Source organism: Heteronotia binoei, chromosome 11, assembly GCF_032191835.1.
Source record: "Heteronotia binoei isolate CCM8104 ecotype False Entrance Well chromosome 11, APGP_CSIRO_Hbin_v1, whole genome shotgun sequence".
Lineage (NCBI taxonomy): Eukaryota > Metazoa > Chordata > Lepidosauria > Squamata > Gekkonidae > Heteronotia > Heteronotia binoei.
The window spans coordinates 52,900,442-52,913,438 of NC_083233.1; the positions used below are offsets into that span (position 1 = coordinate 52,900,442).

Consider the following 12,997-nt stretch of genomic DNA (forward strand, 5'->3'; position numbering starts at 1 on the left):
GCTCTGGTAGGGAAAGAAGACAAGCACCCCATCACTGTCTTCTTCAGTGGGGTTAATTGCAACCCGGGGAATGGTGTTAAGTAGGACTTTTTTTTTAGCAGGAACACACAGGAATGCAGTTCTGGCTGGCTTGGTGTCAGGGGTGTGGCCTAATATACAAATGAGTTCCTGCTCGGCTTTTTCTACAAAAAAGCCCTGGTGATAGGGGGAGGGGCTGTGGCTTAGTATCTGCTTTGCATGCAGGTCTCCAGTTCAGTCCCTGGCATCTCCCGTTAGAAAAGAAAAAGGTGATGTGAAAGACCTGTGATGCAGGTCCCAGAGAACTGTCAGTCAAAGCAGGCAATATTGACTTTGATATATGGCCGAGGACCTGTCTACCTTAGGGACCGTCTCTTCCCATATGTTCCCCAGAGGGTACTCAGATCTGGGTTACAGAACCTGTTATCGATCCCTGTGCCAAGGGAGGCAAGACTGAAGACCACTGGGCAGACAGCCTTCTCTATAGCGACCCCCTATTGGTGGAACCAACTTCCGGAAGAAGTAAGAGTCTTGCGGGACCTTGTCCAGTTCTGCAAGGCTTGCAAGACAGCTTTATTTCAACTTGCTTTTAATTGACAGCTACATATGAGGATACTCAAGAAGACTGAAGTTATTGGAATCTACCATTAGCACCAAATTGTTTTAATATGTTTTAATTGTTATACTGTTTTAAGGTTTTAATTAGTTAATGCTCAATATCTGTACACATTTTTATTATTGTAAGCCGCCCTGAGCCTGCTTCGGCGGGGAGGGCGGGATATAAATCCAATAAAATAAATAAATAATAAATAAATAAACCACCAATCTGATTCAGTTTTGTGGGCTGGCCAGGGAAAATGCACAATTCAAGGAATTGCCCCTCCCTCACCATGCACCATGGCCATATCCAAATCCCTTCTCCCATGGCTGGTCTGTTAAGGTTGAAAATAAATTCACATTGGGAGATCCAGTTCCAAATGTCACTTGACCTTAACGGGACCCAGCTACTGATCAGACCAATAAAGTACTGGCTAGCTGATAGTAAACGAAATGCCAGTTTTCCACTTGCTCAGGCACTCTGCAACAACAGTCCAGGTTTCAAAGGAAGCACCGGTCCCTTTGGCCCACTCTGCTCTGTTTCAGGATGCAGACACATTCCCACATGGAGAAATGCCTAGTTACATCACGCATCGTGACCTTCCTTCGGGGTGCATGGCTCCAGCAGTGGTGCACCTCTCGGGAGCAGACACCTGCACACATCACAAGAGACCCAGCAGCAGTTCTGTTTTTCAAGTCAGTGTTGAGGAAAAGTGAGTCCTGGAGGAATCATCAGACCACCTGAGGCCAGCCAGAACAACAGCCTCATCTGGCTGTTTGCGTTTCCCTCCCACGGACAGCACCTGTGATTAGAGATGATGCAGGACAGGCAAGGACAGGCAGCCAATTGTCATCATGCACACAGCTGTGCCCTGTTAGGGTTGCCAGCTGTGCCTGGTGGGCTCTCTGGTGCCAGGTGAAGGGGCCCAGAGGAGAGGATCAGAAGAAAAAACTCAGGAATTGTACAGGCCCAGCTGCTTTCTGTACTGCCCAAGATAGCAGACACAGGACAAGGCTGTGCTTCCCAAAATGGATCCTTAAAGCACAAAGGGTGCAGCTGCTCCCTTCCCAGCACCAGCAAAACCTCAGAATGTCGCACAGGCACACCCTGCCCTGAGCTATATAAATTACACATGAAAATGAAGATTAGAGACAGGAACTGGAAGGACTTTTTTGCAGAAAAAGTCCAGCAGGAACTTATTTGCATATTAAGCCACACACCCTGACATCACCATTGTGTCACACAGGGCTTTTGTGGGAAAAGCCCGTCAGGAACTTATTTGCATATTAGGCCACACACCCCAATGCCAAGCCAGCTGGAACTGCCTTCCTGTGTGTTCCTGCTCAAAAAAAGCCCTGCTTTTGGGCAAGCATCACGAAAGTGAAGAGGGTGGATCTAGGGAGGCTGCCAGCTAGCAGGGACCACCAGGGATGGGGAGGGGGGTTGTCTGTGTGTGTTAACGTGCCACCCGGCAGGGCTCTGCAACCTGGAGCTCCAGCCAAGCAAGAGTGGGGGAGAGGCAATGCTGGCACAGCCAGTAGGTGAAGGGAATGGCAGGCAAAAAAATTTATGGGACAAAACAGCTTATGTTTTGCAGAAAGGGAAAGAACAGAGGCAAACCAGTGACAATAATCCAAGTGCAAACTGTGCCCAGATTTATGCCAGGGCACTAAAACAATCATGCCAGGTGCTCCTGAGTGTATGTATTACTGTGAGATTTTATGAGTGATACCTCCTAACAAAGGACACCACAACCATTGTGCAATCTCCAGAAAATGTTAATGTATATTCTGTTTGGCAAAAGGGCTTCTTCATACTGGCTCTTGGTTGATCTCTTGCTCAGGATTTTGATGCGGTTTGGCTCCTACGTATAAAAGGCTGCTGAGCCTGCCAAAGGTGTCATAGAATCATAGAAATCAACTCTACGAGTTTATGATTATAGTGTAGAAAATCAGTTTGGGGACAGGGCTGAGCCAGGATTAAAGATCTAGTGTGGAATTGGCAGCAACTGAGCAAATCCTTTCAAGATCCATGAAAGCTTCTTCTATGATAAATCTACTGTGATTGCTGCTTGCGCTCTATTTGCATACCCATGTTCCACCCAGTGTTTTGGATCCACCTGTGATGATCTGGCTGCTACCCCAACTCTCTGGCTGCTCAACTATTATGCCTCGCAGGCTGTGGTCAGCTTCAGAGTTGATTTTTTTTAAATGAACATTTCCATAGGGTGCTGTGTTTCTGTTAAGATGCAAATGAACTTTAGTCCCAGTTCTGAACCATTCATGACCCAGAGAGAGAAAGCTAAATGACTGCTTGATGACTGAAGCTCTGGGGTGTCGGCATTGCACCTTCCCCCAATATGGATCAGAATGAACAATGGGTATGTCCCACAAGCCCTGCTCTCTCACCTAGCGGTGTCTGTGGCCCTCTTGAATGCTCAGTTCAATGTATGTTAACTTCCAAGGGGAGATATGGAGGGGGAGGGGGAGGGGAATCACCCAGAAGGAAAGATCTGGTTACGCATGGCATAACTTTTCCTCATTCCCAAGTATCTGGGCATGCACAGAAAAACAGAGAAAGAGCCACTTGCTCAAAGGCGCCAGTCTGGAGCCCAGAAACCTCATACATTCAGCGTTGCGCGCTACTGCACCGCACACACCCTGCCCAGTAGTAGCTAGAGAGCCCGGTCGTCTCTTGCCCATTCGGCGTGGGCAGAAACATCCAAAGTTGCTGCGACGCCGTCCAGGGCAGCTCAGCCCGGGCGCATTGAGTGCGGAGTAACCGGCACCAGCCCTTCCCTTTGCCGGTCACACTCGCAAGGCTTCGGCGGCAGTTCCCAAAGGGATGACCCTCTCCAGGCAGCCCGGCCCGCCGGCCACGACGTCGCTGCACCTCCCGGCTCCTCCCTCGTCCACGCGGCGTGGCTGGGCCGCCTGGGCCCTCCTTCTTTCCTTCCGTCCTTCCTTCCTTCGTGGGGGCCCCGCCCGATCTGACGTGGCAGCGGCTCTCCAAAGAGGCGGCTTTGGCGGAAAGGAGGAAAGACGGTCTGGTTGCGCGCCCTTCCTTCCCGGCCGGCCTGGAGTGGCTCCGATGGGGCGGCTGCGCTTGTGGCTCCTGAGTCCGCCGCTGCTCTTGTTCCTCCTGTGGGGGCCGGTGCGGAGCGTGGAAATCAACCGGAGCCGCCTGCAGGGACTGGCGCGGGGCAAAGTGGAGGTAAGGCCGGCTGGCAGCCCGACGCAACCCCGGCCGTCGCGCACTTGGCGCCTCCCGGAGGCTGGCTGGAGCCTCGGGAAGTGGAAGCCGAGAGGAGCCAGCCACCCCGGTGGATGGAGGGAGGAAGGCGGCTGCGGCGATGCAGTCGCCAAGGAGCACGTACAGAGGGCCTTTCCTGCCCTCGTGATGCCCCCTCCCTCCGATTGGGGGAGAGGCTCCCGAGTTAGGGGCGGCGTGCGGGGGTCAGGGTGGGCCGGGTAAGGGTTGCACTTGGCTCAGAGTCAGCGAAGCTCCCATCCCCAGCCTAGAGAAAACACACTAGTCCAGGTCTTGTTCCTTTCAAGGCCGTGAGCAGATAATGGAAGAAGAAATCTGTAGTCGCGTTTGAGCCTCTGGAAGACCTGAGTGTGCAATAAAGAAAGTGCAGATCAGGGCCGCGTGAGAAACAGCCAGCTGGCTCAGGCCGACGGGCCAGACGCCGCCCAACCCCTCTTTCTGGAAAGAGAATCTTCACTTCCAGCTGTAGCTTATATCTGCCATACTGTATTCAGAGATACACTGTTTCCGTGCACGGAAGGCGTATTTAATAATTGCTGGAGGGGGGCATATAAATATACCACATCAGGATTATAGGTAAAGCTCAGAGGATGAGGAATTACCCTTTCGCTGTGGTTCTCATTTGATTAGGCCCCCCCATTTATTTATTAAAGCCATGTATATAACATTTTCTTCTTCTGGCTCAAATTGGTTAGATCCATTTTGGGAAAGCACTGGTATCTAAATGGGGTCCTTGAGAAGCTTTAAAAATGTTGTTTTGGTACTTAGTAAATCAGCAATAATAATACTTCTTGGGAGTATAGTAAATGGTCTCTTTCCTGTGAATGTAGCATCTCCTCATCCCTTCTCCCCAACCCCCCTCTGCTGCTGCTGCTGCTAATACAGTGGCATCCACATAAGAGTTACACAAGCAAACACACCATTCCTTGCCTGAGTCTGCTGTCTGTCTTGGAACAGCAGGGTAGGTGGTCCTCTTGGAAATGAGATCCTAAGGAATGCCCAGACCTGGATGGCCCAGGCTCTCCTAATCATGTCAGGTTCTTGGAAGCTAAGCAGGGCCAGGCCTTGTTTGTACTTGGATGGGAGACTTCCAAGAAAATCTAGGGCCACTATGCAGAGGCAGCCAATGGCTAACCCCTCTCCAACTGTTGTCTCAAAAAACCTTTGGAGTTGCCATAAATCAGCCGTGACTTGATGGCACTTTCCACCACCTTTCAGGAATGAGTGTAAGAGTTCTGACACCATGTAGAAGCCAAAGTGGGCATGCAAGATGGATTGGGATTGGTTAGAATATACGGACCCTGAGAATGGGCACAAAGAATCAGAGCGGACATAAGGGGGACACAAGGGTGTAGCTTGGGAATTGAAACTCTGCAGTAAAACAAAATGCAAAACCTCCAAAGATAAAGCGGGGCTGGAAATATATCCAGCATGTTTTGATTTGCCTCAATCCCTTTCCAATTTCAGATTTTTAAAAAAGTGGCTGTTGCTATAAATAACAGTTTCCTGCATCCTGTAAAGCAGGACTGGCCCCATAAGTTACCTGTTTTGTTGCAGTGGCAGTGTATCAGTGTGTTTTGCTTGGTTAGGTCTATTAACTGCCACTGGCGACCTTGGAATATCTACCAGCAGTCTGGGCTGGTGGCGACCTCAAAGGATGTCAGATAGAGAAAGTTGTGTTGGGCACTGTAACTGTTTTGCAAGACTCAGTCATGTTCGGCAATGACAGAGGGGTGTAGGATTGCTGGAGATTGCAGCAAAGAATTGCATGGTAGAGAAATGGCAAGAAACCCCAAGCAAGGTGATAAGATTGGCTTGACATAATCTGGGGCTTGAACACAATCCAGTCAGTGAATGTAGTGTTTAATCTGCTGGGAAGTTCTCCAGCACAGACTCTACAGAAATACCGTAATTTCCATCAGGCTTGTGCAGAAGGAAGTCCCAGTATGTTATTCCCTGACCACAAAAAGAACCCAATTCAAGTAATTTTTATTTATTTATTTCATTACCTAAAAGATGATAGATAATATCAGTTGGGCCTATCTCAATAACACCCAAAACTTTTGACAATATTTAAATCTTTACATTTTCTCTCAGTTTAATCTTATTTCAATAAACAATCAAAGGTAATCTCTCAATAAACTCAGCCCAATTTTGCACTAGGGCTTCTTCCAGATGGAGAGCACTTTTGCCCTCCGTGCTTCTCTCCATTTTCGCACAAGTTGCTGCGGAGCTGTGAGTTGACGCGCTGCTTTTCCCCGGCAAGCAGAAACTGCTTGTAAGAGGATCTTGCTTGCTGCAGGAAAGCGGCGCACCAACTTGCCGCTTCACAGCAGCTTGTGTGAAAATGGAGAGAAGCGTTGGGAGGAAAAGGGCTCTCCACCCGGAACAAGCCTAGTGCAAAATCAGTATCAGCCTGAATGCACCCGTTGACCAGAAGATCCATTAGTAATATCAAACCAAGTGTTGCTTATTGAATGCCTAGGTCTGATCTCCCCTGGAGAGCTCCTAAGTAGGCTGCAGTCTGTCTCTGGCATGATGTGGGGATGCCTCACCAGTCAGTGTTTATGGTATGTTAACTGAAGACCTGAGATTGGATTTGGAGAGGCGGCTCTGAAGAATTTAGTGTAGAAACAAAAGAGAGCTCTGAACAGAGGTTGCAAAGCTATGGACAGTGTGAAAAGAGGGAGCTTATTTCTTCTGCACTCTTAATATACGCACTTGGCATCACACCATGAAATTTATTGGCTGTGGGACCACAGCAGACAAAAGGGGATTCCACATACAGTGCAGAATTTATGAACTTCACTACAGAAGATATATTGACGGTTCCTGGCTTAGACTGCTTTTAAAAAAATATTAGACAATTTCATAGAGAATCACCATGTGTCAGTCTACTACTATTAGCCATAAAGATGAAACAGAAAGTTCATACACAGAAGCAGTACACCTCTGAATTACAGGTGCTGAGGAGAAAGAGCAACATTGGAAGGACAGGGCTTTTTTTGTAGCAGGAACTCCTTTGCATATTAGGCCACACAACCCTAGTGTCTCCAATCCTCCAGGAGCTTACAGGGCGTACTGTAAGCTCCAGGAGGATTGTCTACATCAGAGGTGTGTGGCCAAATATGCAAAGGAGTTCCTGCTACAAAAAAAGCCTTGCTCTAGAGGCAAATGCTGAGTGATTATTAAAAACAGATGGTTGGATAAGACGGTCCTTTGTTAAATTACCGTAAAATGCAGAAAGCAGATTTTCATTTTTAGGTGTTTCTTTTACTTTGGTCATGAAATTGAACAGGGAGGGAGTGTTCATTCTTTGTAGTTTAGAAACAAGTTGACTGAAAGTAGACATGATAACAAAATTGGGAATGTTATGGATTTCATTCTGTTCCCTGGAGCTTCTTCAAGGAGGATTGGGAGCAGGGAAAGGCATCTTTCCTCTTCTTTCCCCCACCCAACATGTGTTGGACACTGATTCAGACTCCTCAGTGCCCTCTGAGAAATAAAAGTCCTTGTAGTGTCTGTCACATTGAGGACTATATTTCACAGGGTGCATTGAAACACCTGCTGAAGTGGAACCCGTTCAACAGAGTCAGAAAAGGAGATAACTTGTGCATGAACTGGCTGGCTTCTGGTGTGTCTCTGTATGTTAGAAGGTATACACATGCCTCACTTTGATTATGTGTTCTGCTCTTTCACAGTCTTGTGGAGGATGACGATTGAACCGCTTGAAAGAGGTAAGCATTGCTTAAGCTTCTTGGTGGTTCAGCTTGAGAGCGAGTGCAATCTAGTGGCTAGGTGAAGAAGTATAAGCAGGAAAGTCCCCAGATCAGACCTTTCCTCAGCCTGTGAATTCAGTAGTTGGTGGCCTTTGGCAGGTTAGCTCCCCCCCGCCTCACTACAGAGGTGATAATGCTGTCCTATCTGACTGGACAATTTTCATCTCACCCTTCCTGCAGAGACATTAGAATGGCATATTCAGCTTGCCCTTCCTCATTTTATCCCCACAGCAATCCTGTCAGACTGAGAGAAGTGCTCTGAGCAATTGAAATGGCTGCTTCAATGCTCATAAGAAGTAGCCTTTCTCATTCTCCCAACATCTCCACACAAGGAGGCCAAGAGCAGAGGAAGAAAAGACCTGCACGTCTTTCAGTTCACACCAAAGTTGGCTGCAATGTGATCCACATTAAACTTAAATTATAGTCAGGCATAATTAATGCCACTACCTGTGCATTGTGCTCTATTAAGGCAATAGAAGCAACGCCTTCCCCCCAAGGCCAGCCTGGGATGCTGCAACCTTTTGCCCAGATGCATTTTGAAGACCCTTCTCCTTATCTGCTGCCAATGTGGCACTCTATCCTGTTCATCTAGCATGAAGTCATGGCTGTCTTTGATTCTCCCATCTCCCCTTTAGCTCTGTCTCCTAGTCAAGGCACTTTTCTGTGGGCGACACAGGTCCTTCCCAAGAGTCTCCTTTGCCCAAAGAATTGGTTAGTGTTCTGACCATTCCCTCCCTTAGCTTTCTTCTCTGTTGCCTTTTCTCTTGCATTGTTACTATTGTTAATAATGGGATATTTGAGAGAGTGGATTTTGTATCTAATGCTTGTTGTAACCTGCCCTGGGCCTGCCCAATATAAAAATAAAGAAATAAATGCACTTCCACCTTCACACAGACACAAACTTCTGCTTGCTTGCAGCAACTGCTCACCTTGCCTTCTCTGTCCTTCCCCTCCCCCATTGGTGCCTTTGTTTTTGAACTTTTCCCTTCCTCACTTGCCCCCGAAGTCTCTTGCTTGTTCCTCTTTCTTGTTACTGGTTTCTTGAGTCTCTCCCACTCTGCCCTTGTGTTGGTTACCCTTCCCATTTTTTCCCCAAGCTGTTGAAGCTGAGACTGTAAGTTCATTAGGGGCACAAAACAGTCCTTACTTTTAAAGCTCTATAAAGGGCATTTATATAGTGGTTGTATAAATACCAGCAGAGAGGATGGCCGCAGTGGATATGATTTTTGCTTCCTCTTCCCTTTCTCCTAGGTGAAGGCCTTCATCATGGAGGATCTCCCTCTCTAGTATCCTTCCCATACTCCATTCTGGTAAGGGATGGGGAACTGTATTCTTCGCTGGGGTCCCCTGATCTGGCTTTGGTTGGCAGCCAAGATGTTTCAGCACATTGGAGAGACCACAGAGCCACTTTGGCGACAGAGAAGCCAGTTGGTCAGTATTAACTCTGGAACCAATAGATTCTCCCTCTGTGCAAGAACACAGCTTTGCTTTGACACGTGAGTAAGTGTGACAGATTGGAGCAGTGCCACAGAAAGCGACAAGGGTGGAGAGGTATGGGTTTGGCATCTCCCACCCCAAACTGTAAGAGTTAACTACAGTCAAATCAGTAATACAGACCAAGGACAGTTGCTCTGTGCCTAAAGACACACATTTTGAACATGCATTTATGTAGATGTCCACCCTGCTTTACTCCCAAGTAGGGACCCCAGGAAGCTTATAGCATTACAAAGTTAGAGTCCAGTGGCACCTTTAAGACCAAGAAAGTTTTATTCAAGGAAGTGTGCCTGTACACGAAAGCTCATACCTTGAGTACAACTTTGTTGGTCTTACAGGTAACACTGGACTTAACTTTGTTCTCTGCTTCATACCAATATGGCTGCCCACCTGGATCTATCAGCATAGAGTATTCCTTTCTCTGTATTTTCTCCACAGCAACACTGAGGTAGGCTAGACAGAGAGAGAGAGACTGGCCCAGGGTCACCAAGTGAGCTTCCCTGGCAGAGTGAGGATTCAAACCTGGTGGGTCTTCCAGATCCTACTCTGAGACCACTGCATTATGCTGGCTCTCATCCAGTAGAGACATTCTCTGTTGTCCACCAGATTTGTACAGTGGGGTGCCTGGGGAAAGGTGGGGAGCCACATACTTTGATTAATGGATCTTCCTCCAAGCAGAACATGCCTGGCTTGTCCTTGAGCAAACATCTAACTTTCTCCAGGCATGGAAATTGTTCATCAAACCCTCCAGTTAATTAAAATCTGTGCACGAATTGGCATGGATGTACCCGTGTGTGCGCTCTGCGAACCGAGCCCTGCCAGGCAGGCTCCTTAACAAGCCTCTCCTAGCCACAACCTTGAGATGAAGCACCTCCCTGGAGCTGACCCTGAACTTGTGCTGCTGAACTTCAAGTACCAAGAGTTGGAGGTGAGAACAAACAGTGGGATGGAGGCTTGGAATCCCATGCTGCTCTCCTGCTGTAGTCTGGAACATGCCAGATGGGGCTTTTTAGCTTAAAGGATGGTTGATGGAAGGCAAGATTGACGTTTAAAAAACAAAGACTAATAGTAAATGGTGGTGGGGAGTTTACTACATTTGTCTTGCGCTGGTTGCAAATTTCAGGTCCTTTCCAGTATTCCAGTTTCTTTCTTTCTTTCTTTCTTTCTGGTTCTAAGTTGCAAATGTGTGGTGCAAGTGCCAGGGACCCTTACTAAAACCATAGGGCTTGTCACTTATTTTAAAGATTTATGTATTGCTTTTCAGATTTTAAAAATTGCTTTGACTTGAAGCCATCAGTTACCTGTTCAAGCCCCCCCCCCCTTTGATTAGGCAGAAGGCTAGTAAAAAAAACCCCACACCCAGAACTATGGAAATGAGAGAAATTCTAAATTTGTTCATTGCTGAGATGGGGGTAGTCTCCCTCACTGGGTAACAGATAGGGGTGGGGAGGTGGCATTTTATAAGCTGAAGTGCTGTGCAGACCATCAGAAGGCAGATCCAGTCATACCATGGGCCTGTGGAAGGTTCAGAGAGAACTCTGATCTGGGTTTATTTTGTAGAGAATTCCATTGAGCGACATGACCCGGGAAGAGATCAACCGGCTTGTGCAGAACTTGGGGTTCTACCGGAAGGAGTCTCCCGACTCACCAGTACCGGGGGAGTTCCAGCTGGCCCCTGCCCGGCCCCTGCCCACTTCAGAAGAGGCTAAGAAGGACCCTCTGACAAAGAGCAAGGGTGGTGCAGAAGACCTCTAGACCTGCTGTTTATGACAACCTCAGGGGTGGATGTCAGCATTTGGAAGAATGCCAGCATTCCAGATGTGTAGATGAACCAGTGTGCACAGACCAGGAAGCTGTTGTGGTACATACAGTGCAGTTTTATCTGCTGACTCTATGGGAGAAGATCCAAAGCCAGTGAGAACGGCTGTAGGATTCAAGCATCTTGCCCTTTTTGGTTACAAAGTCACTTCTGGCTGAACTCTCCAAAGCTTCCTCAATGACTTTCCTAACATTTAGAGCATGGGCATTAGCGCTTGGCTCTTTCCTGCAAGCAGTAAGAATGGCAGATGGTTGTGTGCAAAATGAGTATGTGCACACTTGCATAATTCATACCGGTCATGCAATCTGCCTCTTCATTGTTACAGACTGTGGCTCTTCGGTGTGTGGGCGCAGAGTACACACAGCCCTGGCTTCCTGCCTGTTGTCTAGTCTAGGGAAGGTGCAATGGAGCTGTCTGGAAAAGCAGTGCCTCTGTTCTAGCGTGGGGGTAAGTCATCTCGCTGTGTCCCTGGAGGCAAGCCAGACCTCTGCAAGCAAAGTTGCAGCAACCACATTTCTTTTCTTGCAAACGATGCTGAACCTGGCAATTAACAACTTTTGCGAGACAACAGTTCTGTCACTCTGGCTTCCGTCTGTTGTAATTGCAATGTGTGGACCACCTTTCCTTCCTGGGGCTGAGAAAGCTGCTGCATTTTTTGGTGTGTACGTGTGTTTTTAATTTCCTGCGGCAATGCCCCAGCTGTATGGGACAGGATGAAGCCCTCTGCTGAAAGTTCTTGGTGCTGAGGGTGGATAGCAGTGTCCCATCAGCCTCTGGAGCACGGCATGCGGGGAAACATGCAGCACAACCCTCAAAAAATCTCATCAGGTGTGCCTAAAACAGTAAAGCCTCCTACATCCTCTGCACTGGTGTGTGGGCATGATTTGGTGCTATTCCTTTGTCAGTCATCTGCTAATTATGAATATATGGTGGGCACAGGGGAGCCATCATACTCACAGTTGGAGATTTGCAGCAACTTCCTGTTCCTTCTAGGCCACCTATTCATGAAGTGCCAGCAGCAAGGGAGGCAGTTTCCCTCCCCTGCAGACTCACCAAGAGTCTGAGCCTGGCATCTTTTGGATGCACCCTGACACCTACTCCTTTTAACCACCCTTTGGGGCTCAGGGCTATATCAGGAAAGGACTGGGAAACGAATCAAATACAATTCTATTCTGTTGCTTTTTTGGTGTTTATTCCACCAAAGCATTTGGAATAGGGGACAGGTATGAATCTGAATAAATATTGCCACATTCCAACAACTCCCCACCCCCCCAGCCAGATTCTGGCTACAGAATTGCAGCTGTGTCCAGGTGAATGTCACCTGGAGAGGAAGAGTCTTTAAAGCTGTCAAGTGACAGCTTGCATGGACCAAGGAATCAAAAGTGTCTTGCTGGCAACCAAAAGTTGTGGCTTTCAAATCTCACACTGACCTTGACTTCACTGGGCCTCCCCTCTAGTGTTTGGGAAATTTTGCCATGAAGGATTTAACCCCCTCTCCTCTTCCCCAAGAAGAGCAAGAGGAGAGTTTTAAAAGGCCCTTTTTGTATTCTGGAAGTGCTAGAGGAGAGATGTGCAACGAAGGGCAATTTATAGACTTAATGGAATCAGCAGATAAAGCTTTCCCTAAAAAACCCCACTTTGAAACTATTGTGGAAGGCAGGAAAAGCTGCACATTTGAATCCTCCCTACGCATGCACAGAGCAAACTGCTAGCCAGAGGAAGAGTTCAGAGTCTAACCTTCCTACAACCTTCTTGTCTTATTCCTGCAGGGCTCACTTTCATTGGGAGAGCACCCAAGTAGGACCTTTGGCCTGATGCAAGGTATTCCAGTAAACACACACAGCCTCTCTCTCACTCACAGCCTTAGAAAGGAAAAGACCAGCAGCTTGGAAACCGTCTATCCAAACTTTTATTGTTCCACTGGTGCTGAAACAGACATTCTCGTGCTGGTGGTGTAAAGGTGGTTACAATCCGGCGTGTGGCTGAGTAGTGCAGCTGAGGGCTGGCTGGCAGAGGTGC

General features: G+C 47.9%; 1 protein-coding gene across 1 annotated transcript; it reads left to right on the forward strand.

The window, feature by feature from the left end:
* Nucleotides 1–3,531: 3,531 nt before the first annotated feature.
* On the forward strand, nt 3,532–11,844 carry SELENOM (selenoprotein M). The gene is made up of 5 exons (XM_060249668.1): nt 3,532–3,829; nt 7,588–7,623; nt 8,917–8,951; nt 10,009–10,087; nt 10,720–11,844. Exons 1-5 carry the CDS (start codon nt 3,707–3,709, stop codon nt 10,912–10,914), a joined length of 468 nt encoding a protein of 155 aa, XP_060105651.1. The 5' UTR covers nt 3,532–3,706; the 3' UTR covers nt 10,915–11,844.
* Nucleotides 11,845–12,997: the final 1,153 nt, after the last annotated feature.